Source organism: Sus scrofa, chromosome 7 (genome assembly GCF_054392235.1).
Source record: "Sus scrofa isolate SSC_HxYL_T2T_F1_AM1 chromosome 7, Sscrofa_HxYL_maternal_Yorkshire_Landrace_v2.0, whole genome shotgun sequence".
Classification (NCBI taxonomy): domain Eukaryota; kingdom Metazoa; phylum Chordata; class Mammalia; order Artiodactyla; family Suidae; genus Sus; species Sus scrofa.
This window is the reverse complement of record NC_139389.1, coordinates 46,602,670-46,626,952: the sequence shown is the minus strand read 5'-3', so window position 1 is coordinate 46,626,952 and position 24,283 is coordinate 46,602,670. Positions and strand designations below refer to the sequence as shown.

The 24,283-nt window shown below is 53.3% G+C and overlaps 2 protein-coding genes and 1 long non-coding RNA gene across 6 annotated transcripts in view; 1 reads left to right on the top strand and 2 right to left on the bottom strand.

Annotated features, from left to right (window-relative positions):
• The window catches only part of LOC146401553 (uncharacterized), an 838,561-nt gene that overhangs the window by 733,580 nt on the left and 80,698 nt on the right, over nt 1–24,283 (bottom strand). The gene's annotated exons all lie outside the window — the stretch shown is intronic.
• On the top strand, nt 3,203–15,703 carry PEX6 (peroxisomal biogenesis factor 6). 4 transcript variants are annotated; one of them, XM_013977919.3, is made up of 18 exons: nt 3,203–4,171; nt 5,948–6,111; nt 7,024–7,107; nt 9,310–9,412; nt 9,497–9,630; nt 10,218–10,329; nt 10,659–10,867; nt 11,223–11,418; nt 11,592–11,668; nt 11,808–11,940; nt 12,024–12,229; nt 12,347–12,408; nt 12,634–12,742; nt 13,032–13,148; nt 13,255–13,332; nt 13,464–13,603; nt 13,762–13,939; nt 15,134–15,703. In XM_013977919.3, the coding sequence occupies exons 1-17, from the start codon at nt 3,290–3,292 to the stop codon at nt 13,896–13,898; spliced, it is 2,943 nt and encodes a 980-aa protein (XP_013833373.2). In that variant the 5' UTR covers nt 3,203–3,289; the 3' UTR covers nt 13,899–13,939; nt 15,134–15,703.
• On the bottom strand, nt 14,341–17,195 carry GNMT (glycine N-methyltransferase). Its single transcript, NM_001110419.2, is given in 6 exon segments — nt 14,341–14,717; nt 14,796–14,917; nt 15,017–15,159; nt 15,299–15,415; nt 15,856–15,983; nt 16,947–17,195. Coding segments are annotated over 6 exon segments (888 nt in total). The 5' UTR covers nt 17,153–17,195; the 3' UTR covers nt 14,341–14,545.

Here is a 24,283-nt window from a genome sequence, read left to right as displayed (position 1 = left end):
CGGCTCCAAGAATTGGCTGAAGTGGGAGGTCCCGCCCTAAAGGGGGTCGAGCTTAGCGTGGGAGGCGGGGGTCAGGGGAAGCCCAAGCTTAGTACCCAGTGCCGCACTCTGGCGTCTCCTGTGCGTCGGCCTCGGCCCTTCTTCTCAACTCGTTCCCTTCTAAAGTGGTTCTTATTCTTTCCCCACTGCTACTCCGCCCGGTCCGAATTGAGGGAAAGAAGCCCTAAAATGAAGGGTACCTTTTTTCATCTGAGTAACGTAGCATTAATTGCCTATGCAAAATTTGTAGAAAGCTCCCAGGAGTTTTCGTGGGCATCCGTTTCCTGTTTCCTAGACGGCTTGAGGAGGATCAAAGGGAAAGCCTGGAAGGCCGGGACCGAGGTGAAATAAGATGAGAATCCTGGGTTTGTTTCAACTTTGGAAAGAGGATCCCGGTTCCTACTGCATATGTCCTGGGGTTGTGGGACCTGCTAGACCTGAGCACGTGGGAACGCAGTGGAAGTGCTACTTCACTGTTGAGTGGGGAAACACATCCCTCACTTCCCACCCTGCCCAAGCCAGTGTCCTAATAGATAAGATCAGTTCCTGCCCTCAAGGAATTCAGTCTGGTGCAGCTGACAGTGGTGTATACACAGATGATTAAAATAAAATGTTAAAAATCATACAAACCTAAAGGTAGCTGGAGGAATATGTTTTAGAAAGTCAGCTCCAGTAGCAGATTGGCTAAGTGAAGAAACTGGAGAAAGTTCAAGCCTGTGGTCCTTGCTCAGGAGAACAGTGTTATAAGGCGGTGGCCATTGGCTTGGAGAAGGAAGAACAGAATTGGGAAATGTGTAGTATCAACAGGATTTAGTGATTCATTGGATTGTGGGGAGGACCGTATGGGAAAGGGAGGCATTGAGGATGACTTCTGGAAGCCATCAGAGATGTAGGAGAAAAACTGGTGTCATAATAGCAAAGGAAGTGTAAGAGGCTTGGTCAATAGTGTCAGATTCCAAAGTTTGAGTAAGATCAAGATCAAATGGCATCAACCCGCCGTTAAGAGGTTATAGGCGATCTCCGCAGGAAAATTTCAGAAGAGAGGAAGGTTATAGGGGGTTGAAGACTGAACAGGAGATGGAAGTAAAGACAACACATCTAGGCTTCTGACTATCTTCTGTATGGGAGTAATATTTGGCTTTCAGTGACTAATGACAATTGCAAGGTAATAAAGAGTGGATGGCATGCTAACCATTATTTGCTAGGGGAAAAGCTTGGGAGGAAAGGATGTTTATTTTTGGGTGGATATTTGTGTCTGTATGGGTGCTGACCCAGGCAGGACACCAGATGTATTTACCCACTCCTAAGGTCTCAAGGAGCACCACAGCCCCGAGGCCTGGAGCTTTCCTGCTGCCATGTAAAGCAGGCATATCCTCTTTGGACTCCTCCCACCCCAATCCTCCCAGTCCTTGGTCCCTCTAAGTGGCAGGAACTACCAAATGGAAACTTTTATCCTTGTGAATTCAGATACCTAGTACATTCTTGCATGCTGTTTTGAAGATGTGGAACTAGGCATTTTCAGGTTTAGGACTAGAGGTAACCTCCAGGAACTATAATCAAACACTTAAAAAAGTATTTTCTTATCTCTCTAGGGATAAAAATATCTTATAACATATAAACCTAATAGTCACCCTTTCAGGTTTTCAGAAAATTCTCAGCAATGCAGAATGTACAAGGTAGAAGACTGCTTCAAGATGTAGGAAAGAATGGAGTTCCTGTTGTGGCTCAGCGGTAACAAATCTGACTAGTATCCATGAGGATGAGGGTTCAATCCCTGGCCTCGCTCAGGGAGTTAAGGATCTGGTGTTGCCGTGAACTGTGGTGTAGGTTGCAGACAAGGCTTGGATCTGGTGTTGCTGAGGCCATGGTGTAGGCTGGCGGCCACAGCTCCAATTCGACCCCTAGCCTGAGAATCTCCATGTGCTGTGGGTATGGCCCTAAAAAGACAAAAAAATTTTAAAAAGATGTAGGAAAGGAGGAGTTCCCATTATGGTGCAGCAGAAACTAATCCAATTAGTATCCATGAGGATGCAGGTTTGATCTCTGGCCTCGCTCAGTGGGTCAGGGATCCGGCATTGCCATGAGCTGTGGTATAGGCCACAGATGTGGCTCAGATCCCACGTTGCTGTGGCATAGGTCAGCAGCTAGAGCTCCGATTTGACCCCTAGCCTTGGAACTTCCATATGCTGCTATGTGTGTGGCCCTAAAAAGAAAAGAAAAAAAAAAATGCAGGAAAGGAGAAAGTTGGGTAGTAGCTGGTAGAGAATGCAAAATGCAAGGTACAGAAAGTAGATTGCCACCAACCAACCCAATCATTCTAAATGCAAGTATGTTGTTACTAACTGGAAATATGGCCAGTCAGTGTCCAAGTGCACTGGACACTTATACGGAGCAGTGGAGGTGGAGCCAAGGATGGACTCTAAGTAACAGCACAGATGTTGGGTTAGTACTCATGACTGAAGCCTTGAACCCCTCTCTTCTGCCTCCTCTGCTGCCCACCCGTCTCTAATGGATCTCTAGTCAGGTAGGGTTGGTGGGGGGCGAGCAACTGGTTTTGGAAAGATGAAAAAGTAAAGCTCCTTTGTCTTTGCCTCAGGTTTGATGGGAATAGAACAAACAGGACAAGAAACACTGGAACGTGGGTTTTGTGTAGGATGTGTTGGAACAGGTGTGGCAGCACCAAGCACTCCAGGGCTACATGAATCATATGCAGTAATTCAGCCAGCAGCCACTCCATATCCATGAGCACATCCAAGACAGTTTTATAATCTGACTGCTCCCTCCTGCAACCTTCCCCACAACCCCCAAACCTCAGTGCCAACAGTGCCACAGAGTGAACTCCTGCCTAAACACTCTACCTACAGCTCCCAGACGCGGGCAGGAGTTTAGTCCAGGGCATGCTGACCTTTCATTGATCAATCAATAAACTGCTAAGTACACGCTCTGCGGCAGGGTAATTGACAGGACGTTACTCCCCAAGCAGGCGTGGAAGGTAAATCCCTGTAAACACACCTCAAAGGGTGCGTGCGTAGACTACCCGACCACAATTACTGTGCTACTGCCATCAAGACATCAGCCAGACCAGTCCAAGGCACCACCCTCTCTGAGCAGCTCTAGCGCCCTACGCCTCGCCCACTTCCCTCGCGCCTCCCCTGACGGAAGCGGAAGCGGCGTGTGAGCTGCCCCGGCGTCCGGCTTCCCGGTTACGGAAGCTGCGCTCCGCCGTGGAGCTCTTTGGTCTCTTGTCACCATGGCACTGGCAGTCCTGCGGGTGCTGGAGCCCTTCCCGACCGAGGCACCCCCGTTGGCGGTGCTGCTGCCACCCGAGGGCCCCTGGCCTGCGGCGGGGCTGGGTCTGGTGCTGGCGCTGCGGCCTGCAGGGGAGAGCCCGGCAGGGCCCGCGCTGCTCGTGGCGGCCCTGGAGGGGCCAGGCACAGGCACCGAAGAGCAGGGGCCGGGCCCCCCGCAGCTGCTAGTTAGCCGCGCTCTGCTGCAGCTCCTGGCCCTGGGCTCCGGGGCCTGGGTGCGGGCGCGGCCGGTGCGGCGGCCCCCAGCGCTGGGCTGGGCGCTGCTTGGCACCTCGTCAGGGACTGGGCTCGGACCGAGAGTCGGGCCGTTGCTGGTGAGGCGCGGAGAGGCTCTGCCAGTGCCGGGACCGCGGGTGCTGGAGACGCGGCCGGCGTTGCAAGGGCTGCTGGGCCCAGGAACGCGGCTAGCTGTGACTGAGCTCCGTGGGCGGGCCAAACTGGGTCCAGAGACTGAGGACAGCAGCCGGCCCCCACCGCCACCCTTGGTGTCCTCCTTCGCGGCTTCTGGCACGGTCCGGCGACTCCGGGGAGTTCTGGGAGGGACTGGGAACTCGCTGGGGGTGAGCAGGAGTTGTCTCCGTAGCCTCGGCCTTTTCCAAGGCGAATGGGTATGGGTGACCCGGGTCGGAGAGTCATCGATCACTTCCCAGCCACACCTGGCCACGGTGCAGGTCCTAGAGCCTCGATGGGACCTCTCTGAAAGACTGGGACCTGTTTCTGGGCAGCTGGGAGAGCCCCTCGCTGACGGACTGGCCCTTGTGCCTGCCACTCTGGCTTTTAATCTCGGCTGTGATCCCCTGGAAGTGGGAGAGCTCAAAATTCAGGTAGGATACAGGACTGAAGTCAGGAATGCGTTCTCTTCTTTATCCCCCCCTTCTTTGTCTTTAGCTGAACTGGAAGACCAGAGCTATAGAATTTGGGTTCCTTACTCCCTAGATCTTGGACTTTCTGCTTAATGCCTCCTAGGCTTATGTATCCATTCTCTACAATTATGTTGGTGGTGTATGGGAAGAGCCTTCACTATGCCTGTGAAAGGTGAGAGTCACAGTCAAATTACAGATCGAATCAGTTTTTTTGTCCACTTGCTGCTGCGTGTCCAATATTGTGCTGGGCAGTGTGGAGGATGCTACCTCAGTGCTTATCCTTGACTTCAAGTTCCTTCCTGGCCTTCTGGCCTCCTCTGTTAAGAGCCTACCTTCCTTTCCTTCAAGGCCCATCTAAAGATGCCACCTCCTTCTCAAAGCCTCGTATACTCTCACCACAACAAATTTAACATTACCTCTTCATTTTGTACCTTTCAGGGAGCATTTATTTTATTGTCTTCTTATAATCATGTAATCTGTCTAGTCCTCAATTTTATATTGTAAATTCCTTGAAGGAAAGGGCCCTTTATTATCTTTAGTGCTTAGTATTTCACTTTAATATTTTATGAAATATATCCAAGAGAAGTTTTTGCTTTCTGCCTTTAAGGAGCTTACTTTTAAGAAGATGGTTGTGTTGAGGGGGACAAATATAATCTAATGGTTTTTTGTTTTTTGGGGGGGTGTGTGTGTCTTTTTAGGCATATTGAATTTCGAAGGCCAGGGACTGAATCTGAGCTGCAGCTGTAGCAACACCAGATCCCTGAACTCATGCCTCTGCAGCGACCTGAGCCACTGCAGTTGGATTCTTAATCCACCACACCACAGTAGGAACTGTCTGATGTGTCATTAAGCACCTAGATTATGGTTTAGTCCTGCACAGTCCAGTAGGGAAGCCACTAGCCACTTGGTGGTTCTTTAAATCGGTTGAAACTAAATAAAGTTAAAAATTCAGTTCTGGAGTTCTCTTGTGGCACAGTGGGTTAAGGATCTGGCATTGTCACTGCAGTGGCTTGGGTCACTGCTGCAGCACGGGTTCAATCCCTGGCCCAGGAACTTCCACATGCTATCAGCATGCCCCCCCCCAATTCAGTTCTTCAGTTATTTTAGTCACATATCAAGTGCTCCATAACCACATGTAACTATAGAACATTTCTATCACTGTAGAAAGTTATGTTCGGAAGTGCCGGACCAGGCAGTTAGTGCTACGGAATGTCAAGAAGAGATAGAAGGTGTGTGTGAGTGCAGGTGCGGGTTTCCCTCAGAATGGAGGAAGACTACTGGAGCACCTCACACTGGCGCTCATTCAGCTGCCCCAACCCTTTCAGCTTCAGTCAGATCAGATCTGCTAAGTACAGCTTGGATTCAGAGTGTCCCCACTCATGTCCAATTAATATTCCCAGTGGCTGCCTGATGTCACTCAAAGGACTTGTGGGAATTAAAAGTCTGTACCATTTCACTGGCCCTGGGCCAGCATAAAGGCATCGCAGATTGGTTATCTTTGCTGGTGAACGTTTTGGAGCTGGAGTCAGAAATCTTCCTGGTGCTCATTAGAAGGTGAGGTTTCTGTTTTCTAAAGAAGATAAAGGTGTTCGGCTCTTCTGCTGTAGGTCCCCTCTCCCACAAGCCCTGTGGTTACGGGAAGTATAAAGGATGAAAGTAAAATACTGTTGCTAAGAGGCTGGGCAGAGCTTGACTACTTGGAAGGAGGTTATAAAGTGGTGGTTATTTCTCTAACAGAGGTACCTGGAGGGTTCTAGCACCCCTGAAAACAAAGGAAGCTGCTCAGTGCTGCCCGGGCCTCCGTTTGCCAAAGAATTACACATCGAAATCGTGTCCTCTCCTCACTACAGCACTAATACAAATTACGACCATGTTCTTTACCGGCATTTTCAGACACCCAGGTTAGCTGCTTCCCCCTTTCAGGAGGATGGCATCTCACCCTCATTGCTTTCCTCCTACCCCCAGCCTTGGGGTCAGGTACCATAGAGCCTCTGCTTGTATTTTATTTTTTTATTTTGGTATTTTTACACCTGCAGTATATGGAGGTTCCCAGGCCAGGGGTCAAATCGGAGCTGTAGCCCCCAGCCTATGCTACACCCATAGCTACACCAGATCCAAGCTGATCTGCAACCTACAGCACAGCTCATGGCAGTGACAGATGCTTAACCCACTCAGCACGGCCAGGAAGTGAACCTGTGTCATCATGGATACTAGTCAGATTGGTTTCTCCTGAGCCACGATGGGACCTCTTAGCCTCTGATTTTAAGAAAGCCACATTTTAAGGCAGTGTTGTGGCTAGAAGCCCAGCAGTGTGTCAAGCGGACAATAGAAAAGAAATCTGGACTACAAGCTGAATCCAGACATTCTAAACTGAGAAACCATAGTGGCTGAGTGGAAACAAATCTGACTAGCATCTATGAGGACTCAGGTTCGATCCCTGGCCTCACTCAGTGGGTTAAGGATCTGGCATTGCTGTGGCTGTGGTGTAGGCTGGCAGCTGTAGCTCCAATTCTACCCTAGCCTGGGAACTTCCATATGCCGTGGGTACCTCCTTAAAAAGACAACAACAACCAAAAACCCTGAGAAAGCACCTGGCTTTGAGAAGGCCCCCAAAGAGCCGAGATGCTGCTTTGCCCCTCTCTGGTCTCTGTTCCCCTCTCTAGCCTCTCTGGCATTTCCCCAAGCTCATTCTAGTCAAACTTGTTCTCTGGGTGGGTATTAGGCCCCTAAGAAACTGCCTGCATATTGGGGATGGGCCAGGCCCATGTGCTTGCCTCCCATTGTGAGCTGATGGCGCCACTGCTGTGTTACAGGGCAGTCCAGGAAGGGGATGTTCTGTGCGTGCCAACAGTCGGGCAAGTAGAGATCCTGGAAGGAAGCCCAGAGAAACTGCCCAGGTATGCAGCTGCCTCCTCCCACCACTGGGGTTCCTGACCTGAGTGCAGGAGTCCTGCAGCCCCACTCCCCTCGGGGTGAATAACTTCGTGCATGAGAACATCTCGCTGTTGTCGTGTACACTTTTCTGGAGAGACGGTACATACACCTTCTTCAGGTTCTCACATAGGCGTGTGAATGAGAAGGTTACAGCTGCTGCCTGCTGGCCGTGGGAGGTGTTTATCCTCAGAGGGTTTGGTGGTCCCAGGTAAAGTAAAGTGTTCAGAGTAGCTGAATGGCCTAGACCAAGGTAGGATTCCTTGCTTTCCATTCTCGGCTACTGTTTGGGCCAAGATTCGGCCCCACCTCCCGAGGACTCAGCGTGAAGAGACCCAGACCCTGATTTCTGCCCTAATGCATGGCGGGTGCACAGGCTGCTTTTCAGATGACCTGTGTCTGATTTGTCCTTGGTCAACATTCAGAGCTTCTCTCTGGCCAGGGCTCAATCTCTCCAATCTCAGGGCTGTGGTACCCACATGGAGGGCCTGGGAGTGCCCAGTGTAATCCCATTTGGTGTCCCAGGGAACCTCTTGAACCTTTCCCAAATCAACTTTACAGCCAGAGCCTAGTGGAAAATCGTGTCTCTCTCCCACATTATTTTCTTTACTTATTTATTATTTTTGGTCTTTTTGTCTCTTTAGGCATATGGAGGTTCCCAGGCTAGGGGTCTAATCAGAGCTGTTGCCGCCAGCCCTTGCCAGAGCCACAGCAACACCAGATCTGAGCCATGTCTTTGACCTACACCACAGTTCACAGGAATGCCAGATCCTTAACCCACTGAGTGAGGCCAGGGATCTGTCTTCATGAATACCAGTCAAGTTCATTATGGCTGAGCCATAGTGGGAACTCCCCCTCCTTTTTTTAATAATGAATAACAGTAGGACAGCTTTCTTTATGTCCTAGTTTTTACCACAATCACTGCCTACCGTGATAGTTATCAGAGTTTCATAATTCTAACCTGCTATGCTTCCCCCTCCACCCACCACCTCTATCCCCCGTTGCTGCCAGAGGGAGCAGCTCTGTGACTGTGGGACACCATGAGCAAAGGACTTTGCTCCCTGATTGGTTCTTAAGCCCAGGTTCTGTCATTGCTGTGCTGCCTGGAGATTAACTGGGAGGAGTACATCCTTTCTTTCTCTGGAAAATTGGACCAGTCACTGCTCTCTGCTACCTCCTCTCCCACCACCTTCTGCTCCCTTAGTAGGTTGAGTAACCCTCACTCGCTCTGACACTAGTCCTTGACCACACAGCCCCTGGTTATGGCTGGGAGCTTTCAGAAACTGCAAGTGCCTGAGCCCCACCCTGGAGCTATTGGAGCAGAATCAGGGTGGGGCTGGGACCTGTGCAGTCTCTTTTTAATTTTTTTTTCCAAAGGAGGGAAAATGTTAATTCTTAAATTGAGATATTATTCACATGGAATACAAGTCATGCAGTTAAAGTGTACAGTTTGGTGGGTTTTAGTATATGCGCAGAGTTGTGCAGCCAACACCTCTGATTCCAGTCCAGAGCATTTTCATCACCCCAAAAAGAAACCCCCACCCATTACCCTCCTTCCCCTCAGCTCCTGGCAGCCACTAATCTACTGATCAGAATTCATACAATAGGTGAGAGATGTTGATTTTTTTAAAGTTTCGCAGATAATTCTAATGCTCAGCCAAAACGGAGAATCATTAATCCCTAAATGTCTTTATGAAGGAATCTGCCTATGAGTAGATTTTGTGGATTATTAAATAAGAGCCAAGGGGCTCTTTGCTCTGAGGTTCTGGGCGCCCTTGGTGGGTATGAATTTGAAGGAGAGACGGTGCTCCAAAGCCAGTGAAAACAGTCAGAGGGTCTGCTCGGTGCAGGGTGGCTCCTCCCACTGGAGTGGTGGGCAGGCCATTTACCTGGAGAAACACTCGCTCAGGTGACATTGCCATGAGGAAGGAGGAGGACAAGCCCAGCTCCTGCTCTCAAAACGCATGTGGTCCAGTCGGGGAGATGAGAATGACCACCCGCCCTCCCTTTGCCCCACGACCTGCCTCCTCCCATGTCTGGGGGCATTTCTTTGTGTTGCTTTTGTGTTTGTCCCTGCCGTGGACCTCTCATTGAGATGGCCACCTTGTCCTGGCGGCAGGGTGTATGTGGGCTCTGGATCTGGGCTTCACTGGGCGTCTTTCCTGCAGGTGGCGGGAGATGTTTTTTAAAGTGAAGAAAACAGTTGGGGAAGCTCCAGATGGGCCAGCCTGCGCCTACTTGGCCGCTGCCAGCCATACCTCCGTGTACTTGGTGAGGCCCCGGCAGTGGGGGTAGACCTGGAAAAGGAGCAGAAAGAACTTCTGGGAACCTAAAGCTTCCTCCCACCTCTCACAGGTGGGTTCTACCCTGAGCCTCGTTCCAGGGCTCCCCTCGGGGGAATCCACGCCCTGGAGCAGCTTGTCTCCTCCAGGCCTGGAGACCTTGGTGACCGAGCTCTGTGCTGCCCTGAAGCCGCGCCTCCAGCCAGGGTGAGTGAGGCCGCAGCAGTATGGTGTACGAAAAACCTGCTCAGAACATCCCTGGAGGGGCGGCAGGCCAGACAAGTAGTTCCTAATGCCCTGGCCGGAGTTGGATGGGGTGTACCTCCCTCAAACCGTTAGCCCCAGGCCACCAGCCTCTGTCCTGTCTGTAAGCAAGTCCCCAGGCTCCTTGCCTGGGATGACTTTCTTTGTCCTTCAGGGTCAGCTAATCTCCATCAAGCAGACCTGTCAGTAAGACCTCCATTCCCCCCGGGGGGCCCACGAGCCACCCTGGCCCTGAAAGACAGGTGCTCGGACTGCTGGCCTGAGTAGCCACAGATGCCTCCCTTGTTCCTCTTGATATCGTCCAACAAGGCAGAAGAGCCAAGGCTTTACTGACAAAAAAAAGGGAATTAGCATGGGCTCCTGGATGAGCTCCGTGCCCCCGCCAGAGTGCCACAGGTGGTGGGGGCATTGGGGCCTCCCAATTCAGCCACCTGCAGAGGGTGTCTGCTTTCTGGATGTGACTGTCCCTGTTTCTGGGGACCCACATGTGGGCCGAATGGAGGAAACAAAGGTCTCTTCTCTGGTCGCAGGGGTGCCCTGCTGACAGCACCTGGCAGTGTCCTTCTACGGGGCCCCCCGGGCAGTGGGAAAACCACCGCAGTGACTGCCGCCTGCGGCCGCCTTGGGCTCCACTTACTGAAGGTGAGAGGCCCTGGAGAGTAGACCCCAGCCTCAGTTCTTCCCCTGCGGATTCTCCCTCTGACCTCCGGCTACTAGCCTGGCCCCACCGCCTCAGCCCCCTGGGCCCGTGGGTCAGGCATAGTCCCATGATGCCGAGCTACTGAGGGAGGCTTTCCAGAAGGAGGGGGTTTCAAGGCTTTGCAGCCAGCCCAGCCAGTGTTACCTTCTTCCTCATCCCTGCCCTCCAAAAACAAAGACGGCCTGCACCTTCTTCTGACTCCCCGCCCCCGTTCTCCTGCCCCAGTCACCTCTGCCCCTTGCTCACAGGCCTATCGGGAACCCCTCCCCAGGTGCCCTGCTCCAGCCTCTGTGCAGACAGTAGCGGGGCTGTGGAGACAAAACTGCAGGCCGCTTTCTCCCGGGCCCGGCGCTGCCGGCCTGTGGTTCTGTTGCTGACAGCCGTGGACCTGCTGGGCCGGGACCGCGATGGGCTAGGTGAGGACGCCCGTGTGGTGGCCACACTGCGCCGCCTCCTCCTGGACGAAGACCCCCTCACCAGGTATGGTCTGGCCCTGGGCCTGTAAGGGGCTGGGGCCCAGCCCTCCCATTCTCTGCAGCCTTTGCCCTCTCCTCCCCACCCCGAGTGGCTTCTCAGACATCTGCTGCCCATCAGCCTCCCCTCCAGGCAGCCCGAGCTGAGGAGCGAGGGGGTGTCCAGGGGGAGGAGGACGCAGTTGCTGGCACTCCCTGTGGCCTCATTGTGCGCCCAGTGCTGGGGGAGGCTCCCATCCAGGAAACCTTGGGACGCTCATGTCCCTGTCCCATCCCAGCCCTCCTGCACCAGCCTCAGGACAAGGCAGTGCTCAGGGGCTGCGGCCACCTCCTTGCCCTCAGTGCCCACCCCCTGTCTGCAGCCACCCTCCCCTAATGGTTGTGGCCACCACGAGCCGGGCCCAGGACCTGCCTGCTGATGTGCAGACTGCGTTTCCTCATGAGCTGGAGATGCCTGTGCTGTCAGAGGGGCAGCGGCTCAGCATCCTGCAGGCCCTCACTGCCCACCTCCCCCTGGGCCAAGAGGTGAACCTGGCACAGCTGGCACGACGGTGCGCGGTGAGTGCAAAGCCAGGCACGGGCCTCTCCTGCTCTGTGGGAGGACTCGGTCCCGCTGAGGGTGGAACACCCCGAGGCATCGGCATGGGGCCTCTGCCCCAGCTGGGGTACTGGCCCCCTAGGGTTCCCGCCTGCTGTGCCCTGATCACACGTCCTCTCCCATGGTTCCCTAGGGCTTTGTAGTGGGGGATCTCTACTCCCTTTTGACCCACAGCAGCCGGGCAGCCTGCACCAGGATCAAGAACTCGGGGTGAGGAAACGGCACAGGAGGGGAAGGCAGCAGGAGTGGGGGTGGGCAGGGGCTGGAGAGGAAGGGGTGGGGGGTGCCCTGCTGGGGAGGAGGCCCTAGGTCAGGTCCTCTAGAGGCCTCCCTGGGTCTTTCCTTGCAGTTGGGCAGGTGGCTTGAGTGAAGAGGACGAGGGGGAGCTGTGTGCTGCCGGTTTCCCTCTCCTGGCCGAGGACTTGGGGCAGGCGCTGGAGCAGCTGCAGTCAGCGCACTCTCAGGCCGTCGGAGCCCCCAAGGTAGACACTCCTGGTCCTTGGAGGTGAGACTGGCCCTCCCTCCACCAGCACGTGCCCCACCGTGTGCCCTTTCTGGGTCCTAGATCCCCTCGGTGTCCTGGCACGATGTGGGCGGGCTGCAGGAGGTGAAGAAGGAGATCCTGGAGACCATTCAGCTCCCTCTAGAGCACCCTGAGCTGCTGAGCCTGGGCCTGAGGCGCTCGGGCCTTCTGCTCCACGGGCCGCCTGGCACTGGCAAGACCCTCCTGGCCAAGGCAGTAGCCACCGAGTGCAGCCTCACCTTCCTCAGGTGGCGAATGGAACAGAGGGGGGCTGCGGCCGACTGGGGAGCAGGAGGGCTTCGCCAGGAGGTAGGTTGTGTTTCTGTGTCTGAGTCTCCCCTTTCTCCATCCTCTCTCCCCATCAGCGTGAAGGGGCCCGAGCTCATCAACATGTACGTGGGCCAAAGTGAGGAGAATGTACGCGAAGGTGAGCAGTGGAGGTGGGGGCGGGGCCTCCAGCCCTGCCCTAACCCCAGGGCCCCTGTGCCACCCCACCCGCAGGCTGCTCCTGGTCGCTGCTAGCCTCCCTGCCCAGTGGGGCCTCCTGCCTGAAGTGCTTGTGGGGAATGGTCACACCTGGCTTTCCCTCCCCACCTCCTGACTTCCAAGCCTCCTGAGCTTCCCTGTCCTGTGGGCCCCTTTCTCTCCTCAGTGTTCGCCAGGGCCAGGGCCGCGGCCCCATGCATTATCTTCTTTGATGAACTCGACTCCTTGGCCCCAAGCCGGGGGCGAAGTGGAGACTCCGGAGGTGTGATGGACAGGTGGGGGTCTGAGCCAGAATGGAGTCTGGGCTCCAGGACAGACGGAGGCGAGACAGCTTGCACCAGTCTTTGCAGCCCAGAGAGTTCCTGCCCTTCCAGTTCTGCGATAGCATAACGGAAGCTAAAGGGGTCCTGGACCTGGGTGTGGGACACTGAGGAGAAGCGGGGGTACACGGGGCGTGGCCAAGCAGGGGACCCCTAGAGATGGCCTGCAAGGAGAGGCACCACAGGCAGGGCAGGGGCTGAAGCTGTGCTGAGTACTCGCCCGCCTTCACTTCCTCCCTTGCAGGGTGGTGTCCCAGCTCCTGGCCGAGCTGGATGGGCTTCACAGCACTCAGGATGTGTTTGTGATCGGAGCCACCAATAGACCAGACCTTCTGGACCCTGCCCTTCTGCGGCCTGGCAGGTGTGCACCCAGTATGTCTCACCTCCTCCAGGCCCCTTTGGGCCTGTCCCTTGAGCCCCATCCGGTGCTCTCTACCTGACGCTTCTGTCCACTTCCCTCCCTAAAGGTTTGACAAGCTGGTGTTTGTGGGAGCGAGCGAGGACCGTGCCTCCCAGCTCCGTGTTCTGAGCGCCATCACGCGCAAGTATGCCCTGTGATAGGGAGACCCCCACAGGGCTTGGCCTTTGGTGGTTAGGGGAGAAGCTGGTCAGGGATGCCATCCAATGGAGCAGGGGATGCCAGTAAAACTCTTTCTTCTCGGTATTCCCCCAACAGATTCAGGCTAGAGCCCTCTGTGAGCCTGGTGGCCGTGTTGGACCACTGCCCACCCCAGCTGACGGGTGCAGACCTCTACTCCCTGTGCGCTGATGCCATGACAGCTGCCCTGAAACGCAGGGTTCGGGACCTGGAGGATGGTGAGCCCCTCACCAGGCCTGCTTCTGGATTTCAGAGGCGGGACGGTGGGCCACTGGGACTCGGGGCAAGAAAGTGCCTACCCAGGGCACTGCCCTGCTTGGGCTTAGGCCACAGCCTCTGTGACCCGGCTGGCCTCACCTCCCCGTGTCCCCCCCAGGCCTGGAGCCGGGGAGCTCAGCACTGCTGCTCACCATGGAGGACCTGCTGCAGGCCGCGGCCCGGCTGCAGCCCTCAGTCAGCGAGCACGAGCTGCTCCGCTACAAGCGCATCCAGCGCAAGTTTGCTGCCTGCTAGGAGCCTCCTGCCGTCCGGGACCCTGCCCCCAGGGGCTAAAGGTATCTAGGTAGCTCCTCAGAGACCTGAGAGAAAAAGGCTTTTTCTCAGGCTGCCGTCTGCCCACCCACTTGAACCACCCACTTGAACGTCCACCCACCCACTTGAACGCTGCCTGCCTACCTACCTCTGGGAGATCCCCTGGGGGCCCCTGGGTGGGAGATCTTGAGAGGCATCCTCTTCTACCTGTCTGCCCTCCAGGCCCATCAGCTCAGGAGGAGGGGCAAGGCCTGGAGCTCTGGGGACTGGGCCCTGAGGAAGCTCCATCTGTGGCCGAAAATAAACTATGTGCTGCCCCCTGCTGGCAGCGTGGTCTGAGAGGTCCGCATGGGGAAGAGTAAACCCAGGGAGGGGCAGGGTGGGCACCTCGGGAGCCTGATCCTTCTGACATAAACACAAGTTGTACAGGACCTGAAAAAAGCATAGACTATATTGTTTTCCTTTCCATCTGTTTGAACCCGAATCCCTGCCCCCAGCTGCAGCCCACCCCTTCCCACACCCCCGGATCTGCATTGGGGGTTGGGCTCCGTGTGGGGCTTCTGGTCCCCTCCTCCACAGATGGAGCCTGGCAGCGCCTGGGCAGAGGGCAGTGGGAGCTGAGGCCTCACTCAGTCCGTCTTCCTGAGCACGTGGATGAAATAGCAGGGAATGTAGGCCTGGCCCGGCTTGTAAGGCTTGAAATCTCCTAGGACACTGTGCTGGCACTTGCCCCCGAAGGCTGTTTGCAGCAGCTCCGTAAAGGATGCCAGACAGTGAGGGTAGTAGGAGAGCCGGAACTTACTGCAACAGAGCCCCCGACCAACCATCAGGACTGGTGTGTCAGTGCCCCCTGCCCAAGCCCCTGCCTCGCCAGTGTACCTCAAGCCAGGAGAACCTCTGTGGCCAGTCCCCGGCACCTGCACCGTGTAATCGAGGGTCACCATGTGAGCCTTGTTGTTCACTGTCAGCACAGATGTCGTGATGTCCTTGATCAGGTCACTCTGCAGGTGGGAGTGCCAGCTGTGTTAGCTTCTGCAACTCTGGTGGGGCCCAGAGAGCCCACCTCCCACTCTGGGCCCTCCCTCCCCCAGGGGCCCCACCTTATAGTAGATGTTCTTTCCTGGGGGTGCACAGCCTGTGCTGAGGATGTGGTCGTAGTTTCGATGATCAATGACCAGCAAGCCCCCTGACCGCACCATGCTTGTGATGTTTTTCAGGGCCAGCCGGTGCTCACTCTGGTCCCCTGAACTCCAGGAAGGGTAGAGAGGCTGCGTCTGCTCAGGGCCCGGGCACCAGTCTCCCTCCCATCTTTCTCCTTCCCCCGGCGTCTGGAAAGGGTATGGTTCAAAGCAGGGTCTACACCCAAGGCCACACCCTCTCACCTCTGCAGTCTGGCAAGTGGGCAAAACTGTTTCCAAGGCAGATGACAGCATCGAAGCCACCCATTGGTGACTTGGGCACATCTTTGTCTAGAGTCATCCAGTTGGCTTCTTCAATGACTGGGGGCCAGGAAAGGGAAGAGGGAACAAGCTGGTACCACAGTACAAGCAGCACCCGTGTCCACCAAGTGCAGTCTTGCCTCTCTTTCCCCTTCTAGACACACACAGGGCCTCCCCAGGGGAGGGGATCCCGAGGGAGGGGATCATCATGGACATGGAGGGTGAAGGAGAAGAGGGGTCAGGGGAGTAGGAAGCTGTGGTGGGGAAGGAGGGCCCTGTGCTTATGGGTTTCTTTTGGGGGAGAAGGACAAGACACTATAAAGGTAATTAAAACTAGCATAGTCAATACCTCGTTCTTGTGCCTAAGCCTCCCTTTTTAAGGATTTTACTGTCCCCCTTGAGGAAAACAAAACACCCCACCACAGGAGCTAAAGGAGCCAGAGCAGAGAGAACAGTGTCCTTGGTGGCTGGGCCGAGGGGACCTGGCTGGAGCTGCCTACCCCACTTGTCGAAAGCAGGCTCATGCCGCCGGTTCCAGCGCTCTTTAAGTGCATACTTGAGCATCTTGTCACTGGCATCCACACTTGTCACACTGAAGCCTTCTTCCACTAGCATGATGGAGTCCACCCTGGGCAGGACCAGAATCCCAACAGGCAGAGAGGGGTGGTCAGGGAAGGCAAGGAGGAGGCCCTGTGCCGGACACTTCTGTCTCCTCAGGTCCTCAGAGTCCATTTTTCTGCCTGTCCCCAGGCTCTCCACTGACCTCAGTGACCTGGCATATCTGATTCTCATCATCAGGTAGCACCCTTTTTGTGTTTTAGCACCTATTCCAAGTCAGGCATTCTACAAATGCACATGAATCCTCATTGCAATCCGGTAAGGTAGATGGTCTTATCCCCATTCGAGATGGGGCAAGCTGAGGCTTCTGGATGTTAAGTAACTTGAGCACAGGAGGCAGTGTAACATGGGGGTTTAGAGCACAGGCCAGACCCTAACCCATCTGGGTTTGCATCTCCTCTCCACCTTTATCTCTCTGAGGCCAAATTCCTACAACTGTAAACAGCTATCACTACCCACCTCATGGGGTTTTGTGAGGATTTTAAAACCTCATGTATCAAAAGCACCTGGTACAGTGCTTTGGCAGGGGCACATGTTAAACAAGCGTTAACTGTTAACGCTGCTGGAGGCCATCATACCGGGAATGACCCTGGAATGACCCTGGAGCCGGGTTCCAAGCCCCAAAGCCTGGGTCCTTGCGCCGCCCCAGCGAGATCGCCTTCTCCACCCACAGTGCCCACACCCTCGCTCTCACCCTGGGTCTCCTCGGCCCCCTCCTGCCGTCGGCCTCGCCCTGCTCCTCGTTCTGCCTGGGTAAACACTCATTCCTGGCCCCTGGCGTCGCGCCCCTGCCTGGCTCTAGGTCGGCAGCGGCGGAGGAGGCTGCCCGACGTGCCCCGCTGTGGTACTGCGGTCGGGCGACCCCGGCCGGAGCAGACCCCGTCCCCCGTCGCCCATGTCCTCCCGGCTCCTCTTTCCCCCTGGCCCCCGGATGCCTGCTCATCCCAGGTCCCTGGCTTCCGTCCGGGCTCACCCGGTACCACAGGCCACGTCGAGGACTCGCTGGCAGCCGTGCTGTCGCAGCAGCCCGAGCAGCCAAGCCTTGTACTCAGCCGTGCGGCTGCGGGTGTCCCCGATGTACAGCTGCCACACGCGCGCCGCTTCTCCGTCCGCGTACTGGTCCGGGAGCCCTTCAGCCGCCACCCCCAGGGAGCGGGTCCGGTACACGCTGTCCACCATCCTGCGAGGCGCCTGGCTCCGCAGCCACCCGCTCTGCATTTATAATACGCCCCTGCCGGCGGCCCCACCTGCCCAATGGGAGGTGAGAGCGGGGACACGCCCCTGCTGGGCCCTGGGCCCGCAGCCGCCGCTGCCCGGGTCGGCACGCTGGGAGGGCGCTGCCTGTCAATCCTAGACCAGCCCTTCCCGCCTGCCTGAGGATCCTGCCCTGTGGATGATCCCTCGGCGCAAAAGGACCTTCCCAACCCCTGCCCACTTAAGCCAGGTCCCAGGGGGACCTAGGAGGGGTCAGAAGGGGGAGCTGGGGAGTTCCCGTCGTGGCGCAGTGGTTAATGAATCCGACTAGGAACCATGAGGTTGCGGGTTAGGTCCCTGCCCTTGCTCAGTGGGTTGAAGATCCCGGCGTTGCCGTGAGCTGTGGTGTAGGTTGCAGACACGGCTCGGATCCCGCGTGGCTGTGGCTCTGGCGTAGGCCTGTGGCTACAGCTCTGATTCGACCCCTAGCCTGGGAACCTCCATATGCCGCGGGAGCGGCCCAAGAAATAGCAAAAAGACAAAAACAAAAACAAAAACAAAAAACAGAAGGGGGAGCTGGAAAGAAACTTCACAGTCCACAATGAGTGCCCAGGGCAAAACCGTCCCTACTGGGGGGGGAGGTGGGGAGGTAGGGTGGGGGTTATTAGCATATATAAAGAAGGGCTGCCCCGCCCAAGGAGGGCCTGGTCAGCCAGCGAAGGGAGGGATGGGAGTATCTGGGGATGATGCTGGCTTGGCCATCCAAGTCTAGGAGCAGTTCTTTTTTTTTTTTTTTTTTTTTTTTTTTGTCTTTTGTCTTTTTGTCTGTTGTTGTTGTTGTTGCTGTTGTTGCTATTTCTTGGGCCGCTCCCGCGGCATATGGAGGTTCCCAGGCCAGGGGTTGAATCGGAGCTGTAGCCACTGGCCTACGCCAGAGCCACAGCAACTCGGGATCCGAGCCGCATCTGCAACCTACACCACAGCTCACGGCAACGCCAGATCGTTAACCCACTGAGCAAGGGCAGGGACCGAACCCGCAACCTCATGGTTCCTAGTCGGATTCGTTAACCACTGCGCCACGACGGGAACTCCTCTAGGAGCAGTTCTGGCCCAAGGGGTCATCCCACCCATCTGGGGGCAGGTGCTCCTCTGTCCTGTAGCTGATGCATCAAGCTTTTCCCTGAGCCACTTGAGATGGAGTCTGATTCCAGTTCCTCTCTAACCAAGCACCCCACTAATGGCTGCTTTCCACAGAGGTGCCCACAGACTGGGCAGTCCAGAGTGAGGGGTGGAAGTGCTTGCTCTTGCTCTTATATTGCTCATTATCACCTCATAAATTGGTCATTTGGTTTGGTTAGTGTCAGCCACCCTCCTCCCCAAAACAGGTCTCTTCTTGGACAAGACCCTGGACTGAGATTCAGGAAGGTGGTGCCACCCAGGGAAGCCCAAGACAGCAAGAACAGCCTTCCTCACCTATCTTTTGGCTTCAGAAAGTGCCAAGGTATGGAATTTAGAACAAAGGAACCTCCCATCCGCTGCCCCTTTTACCATCAATAGAATCCTGGAGCTGGGGAAACCCCAAAGATATGTCATCATTCTTATCTTTCTATTTTTAGCACCTAGGCCCCTCAGATGGGTCAGCCCATGCCCCAGTAGTGGAGTCTTGTGCTCACACTGGCCCTACAGACAGGTCTTTGGCAACAGGCTGAGAAAGACACGGTTGTGGGGAGTTTACAGTATGATTTTTTTTTTTTTTTAGGTTGCTGGCATGAGGAAGTTCCAGGGTCAAGGGATTAAACCCACACAATAGCTATAACCAGAGCCACAGCAGTGACAACAACAGATCATTAATCTGCTGAGCCACGAGAGAAGTCTTGATTTTTTTTTTTTTTTTTTTTTTGGCTATTTCTTGGGCTGCTCCCAAGGCATATGGAGGTTCCCAGGCTAGGGGTTGAATCGGAGCCGTGGCCACCAGCCTACGCCAGAGCCACAGCAACGCAGGATCCGAGCCGCGTCTGCAACCTACACCACAGCTCACAGCAACGCCGGATCGTTAACCCACTGAGCAAGGACAGGGACCAAACCCGCAACCTCATGGTTCCTAGTCGGATTTGTTAACCACTGCGCCACGATGGGAACTCCTGATTTTTTTTTAAATAATAGGAATGCTAAGGATAAATTTAGATTAAAAAAATCATAAAGTCTTTTTAATTTTTTTTCTTTTCTTCTTTTTTTTTTTTTTTTAGGGCTGCACCTGTGGCATATGGAAGTTCCCAGGCTAGGGGTCCAATTGGAGCCACAGCTGCCTGCCTACACCACAGCCACAGCAATGCAGGATCTGAGCTGTATCTGCAACCTACACCACAGCTCACAGCAACGCTGGATCCTTCCCACTGAGCGAGGCCAGGGATCAAATCCACATCCTTATGGATCCTAGTCAGGTTTGTTAACAGCTGAGCCACGATGGGAACTCCATCTGTAATATTTTTTAATTACCACCAAAATGTACCAAGTAACTGCAGTTTTTTCTTGTTTCTGTCCTCGGCACACTGAAATGTATCAGAATTACCTTTCATTTCACTTAATTAGTCCCTGTGACTTTTATTTTATCTATTTATCTATCTGTCTTATCTATCTATCTATCTATCTATCTATCTATCTATCTGTTTTTACTTTTTAGGGCTGCAACTGCAGCATATGGAAATTCCCAGGCTAGGGGCGTATCTGAGCTGCAGCCGCCGGCCTACACCACAGCTGCAGCAACACGGGATCCCAGCCTTGTCTGTAACCTACACTGCAGCTTTCAGCAACACAGGATCCTTAACCCACCGAATGAGGCCAGGGATCCAACCTATGTCCTCATGGATGCTAGTCAGATTCGTTTGTGCTGAGCCATGACAGGAACTCTCCATGAATTTTATTTTATTTTTATTTTTTATTTTTTGTCTTTTCTAGGGCTGCACCTGCAGTACATGGAGACTCCCAGGCTAGAGGTCTAATCTAGCCAGAGCCACAGCAACATGAGATCCGAGCTGCATCTGCAACCTACACCGAAGCTCATGGCAATGCTTAACCCACTGAGCGAGGCCAGGGATTGAACCCGCAACCTCAGGATTCCTAGTCGGGTTCATTAACCACTGAGCCACAACAGGAACTCCTCTCCTGTGAATTTTAGATAAGCTAAATTTGAGGCCTTGAGCCATGGAGGAGAAGGTCACAGAATATAAGTCAATTTACAGTTTGACTTAGCTGAAAATATGAATTGGTGATATTGGAGTCCTCGCTGTGACATAGTAGGTTAAAATGACTTGGCATTGCCACAGTTGCAGCTTAGGTGGCAGCTGCGGCTCAGATTCCATCTTTGGCCCAGAAACTGCCATATGCCACAGGTGTAGCCATTCAAAAAAATAAGAAGAAAGAAAGAAAAACTAGGAGTTCCCATCGTGGCGCAGTGGTTAATGAATCCAACTAGGAACCATGAGGTTGCAGGTTTGATCCCTGGCTTGCTCAGTGGGTTAAGCATCCAGAGTTGCCATGAGCTGTGGTGTAGGTTGCGGGCGCGGCTCGGATCCCGCGTTGCTGTGGCTGTGGTGTAGGCCGGTGGCTACAGCTCTGATTAGACCCCTAGCCTGGGAACCTCCATATGCTGCAGGAAGCAGCCCTAGAAAAAGGCAAAAAGACAAAAAAAAAAAAAAAGAAAGACTAAATTCTTCATCCTTAAATCTACTATATGTTTGCAAAGAGATTTTAGCTTGGGAATATGGCTGCAACTGGACAAGCTCCAAGGCTATTCTTATTTGAGGACACATTAAAAATCTTAGAATTGTGAATTATATGTATAAACAGTAACTACAAATGGAGGACGTTCTAGCTATTTTTGTTTTGATTCATATCAGATAGAAATTAATTGTTCAGAGGAAGGATGCCAATTTCCAAACTCTAATCCAAGCCACTGAAAAAAAGATTCTTCTCTGCTAACCATCTACCCAGATTGAACACAGGGGACACTATGGGAGGGACAGAAAGCCTCCCATCCATATGAACTCTGCTAGTGGATTTATCACAATGGATCCTTTTTTTAGCCTTTCCAATACCTGATATAAAACAATCTGTTTTTTTGTTTGTTTTGTTTTTCACTTTTTTAAACTTTTTTTCCTCTTTCTCTTTTGGCCATACCAGCAGTATGCAGAAGTTCCTGGGTCAGGGACTGAACCTATGCCACAGCAGAGACAATGCTAAATCCTTAGCCAATAGGCCGCCAGGGAACTCCTCAATCTGCTTGAATAAAGTCCCATCAAGTCAGTGTGAAATTCATTCCTATATTGGTGGATTGTAACACTAAATAACAGTAGATACATTACTATTAAGCTTAGTACATCTATGAGAATTCCACCAATGTGTTCCAGTTAGATCCCTTCTGTATACACTGACTTCACTGAGCTCTTTTTCCCCATAAAAATAACATACTCTGAGCCCTGGTAACAACCTATAAGCACTGCTCATTGAAACAGGTGAGCTGGCACACATCTTGATGCGATTAAGAGTAACATACCAAGGAGTTCCCGTCCTGGCGCAGTGGTTAACGAATCCGACTAGGAACCATGAGGTTGCGGGTTTGGTCCCTGCCCTTGCTCAGTGGGTTAACGATCCGGCGTTGCCATGAGCTGTGGTGTAGGTCGCAGACGCGGCTCGGATCCTGTGTTGCTGTGCCTCTGGTGTAGGCCGGTGGCTACGGCTCCGATTCAACCCCTAGCCTGGGAACCTCCATATGCCGCGGGAGCGGCCCAAGAAATAGCAACAACAACAAAAGACAAAAAGACCAAAAAAAAAAAAAAAAAAAAAAAGAGTAACATACCAAGACCACTTTGGTGAGTAATTCCTTACCGAATAACTTCCGGCTTTTAATCTTTTTTATTTTTTGTCTTTTTAGGGCTGCACCCATGGCATATGGAGGTTCCCAGGCTAGGGGTCGATTCGGAGCTGTAGCCACTAGCCTAGGCCACAGCCACAGCAACATGAGATTCAAGGTGTGCCTGCAACCTGCACCACAGCTCATGGCAATGCCAGATCCTTAACCCACTGATGGAGGCTGGGGATCAAACCTACATCCTCCTGGATACTAGTCGGATTCATTTCTGCTGAGTCACAATGGGAACTCCACATCTGGCTTTTTGATTGTCTTGTTTTGGTTTTTTTGGACAGAAAGCCTTTTCTGTTTGCTTTTTTTTTTTTTTTTTTTTTTCCCCCCCCCCCGGCTGCATGTACAGCATATGGAAGTTTCTAGGCCAGGGATTGAATCTGAGCCACAGCTTCAGCCTATGCCACAGCTTCAGCAGCACCAGATTCTTAACCCATTGCACCACAGTGGGAACTCCAAATCTTTTCTATTTTAGAAAAATTGCTGAACTCTCCCAACTTGATGTTCAGCAACACCTCCCCAAAGAGAATAACTATTTTAGTGGAAGTTGAAGTTTTATTGTCCTATAAAACCTTAGTAGATGGAGAGTACACTTTTAAAGACAGAATGAGTAAAATTGGATTCCTCTTAAAGAAATTGTAAAGAGGAGCCAGCACTTGAGGGCAGCGTTAAAGGTCAAGCTGCTGTTAAGCCAAACACTGTGTACTTTGAAAAGGGAGAAAGACCTGAAGGTTACCTCACTCCTAACTGCATGGCCAATGCTGAACTCTGAAGACAAAAATAGGAGTTCCTGTTGTGCCGCGGTGGAAATGGATCTGACTAGGAACCATGAGGTTGTGGGTTTGGTCCCTGCCCTCGCTCAGTGGGTTAAGGATCTGGCGTTGCCGTGAGCTGTGGTGTAGGTCACAGACGTGGCTCGGATCCTGTGTTGCTGTGGCTGTGGAGTAGGCCGGCAACTGTAGCTCCGATTTGACCCCTAGCCTGGGAACCTCCATGTGCCGTGGGTTTGGGCCTAGGGAGCAAAAAAAAAAAAAAAAGACATAAATAGACTAGTGGACAGAAGCTGGCCTTCCTTCTAGAAGAGAGCCATGTAAGGGGAGGATGGTGGGCGAGCCAACCAGCATGGCTGCAGTGTTCTCTGGCACTGAGGCTGTGCCCAGGGCGCTGAAGCCATTCCACCTGGGAGTGTAACCTTGTTGGGCTGCTTCCTAAATGTGTGACCTTGGGCAAGTTATTTAACCTTTCTCTTCTCTGTTCATTCCACCGATTATTTATTTTTTTATTTATTGTCTTTTTAGGGCTGCACCCATGACATATGGAGGTTCCCAGGCTAGGGGTCTAATTGAAGCTGTAGCCGCCGGCCTACACCACAGCCACAGCAACACGGGATCCGAGCGGAGACTGAGACCTACACCACAGTTCACGGCAACGCCAGATCCTTAACGCACTGAGCAAGGCCAGGGATCAAACCCGCAACCTCATGGTTCCTAGTCGGAGTCGTTAACCACTGCGCCACGGTAGGAACTCCTCCACAGATATTTATTAAGCAACTAATTTGTGCCAGGTACTGTATTAAGTGCTAGGGATACAGCAGTGAACTAAATAGATAAAAATCCCCATTCTTTTTGTAGAGTGTGTATAGGGTATTTCTGGCGGTGGTGGTAATAATGTTTCGTGATCTGCATGCTGGGGACTTCAGTTTTTTAAAATCTACTGAGCCGTGGGCTGTGGTGTAGATCACAGACATGGCTTGGATAAGGCATTGCTGTGGCAATGGTGTAGGCTGGTAGCTCCAGTACAACCCCTCGCCTGGGAAATTTCATATGCTGGGGGTACAGCCCTAAAAAGAAGAAAAATTCATTGATCTATACACTTATAGTATTTGTAATTTTCTGTATGTGTGTTTTCTTTTGATGACGTGTTTAAAAATCCGTGGCTCAGGAGTTCTCTTGTGGTACAGTGGGATAAGGATCTGGCATTGTCACTGTAATGGCTTAGGTTGCAGCTATGGCCCAGGTTCAATCCCTAGCCCAAGAACTTCTGCATGCCACGAGCGCAGCCAAAAAATTATATATGTATATATCCATGGGGAGTTCCTGCATGGCACAGTGGGTTAATGGTCTGGCTTCTCTCTGTTGCAATGCCAGTTTGATGCCCAGCCCTGCACAGGGGTGTCGGTCACACCCTTGAATTAATCC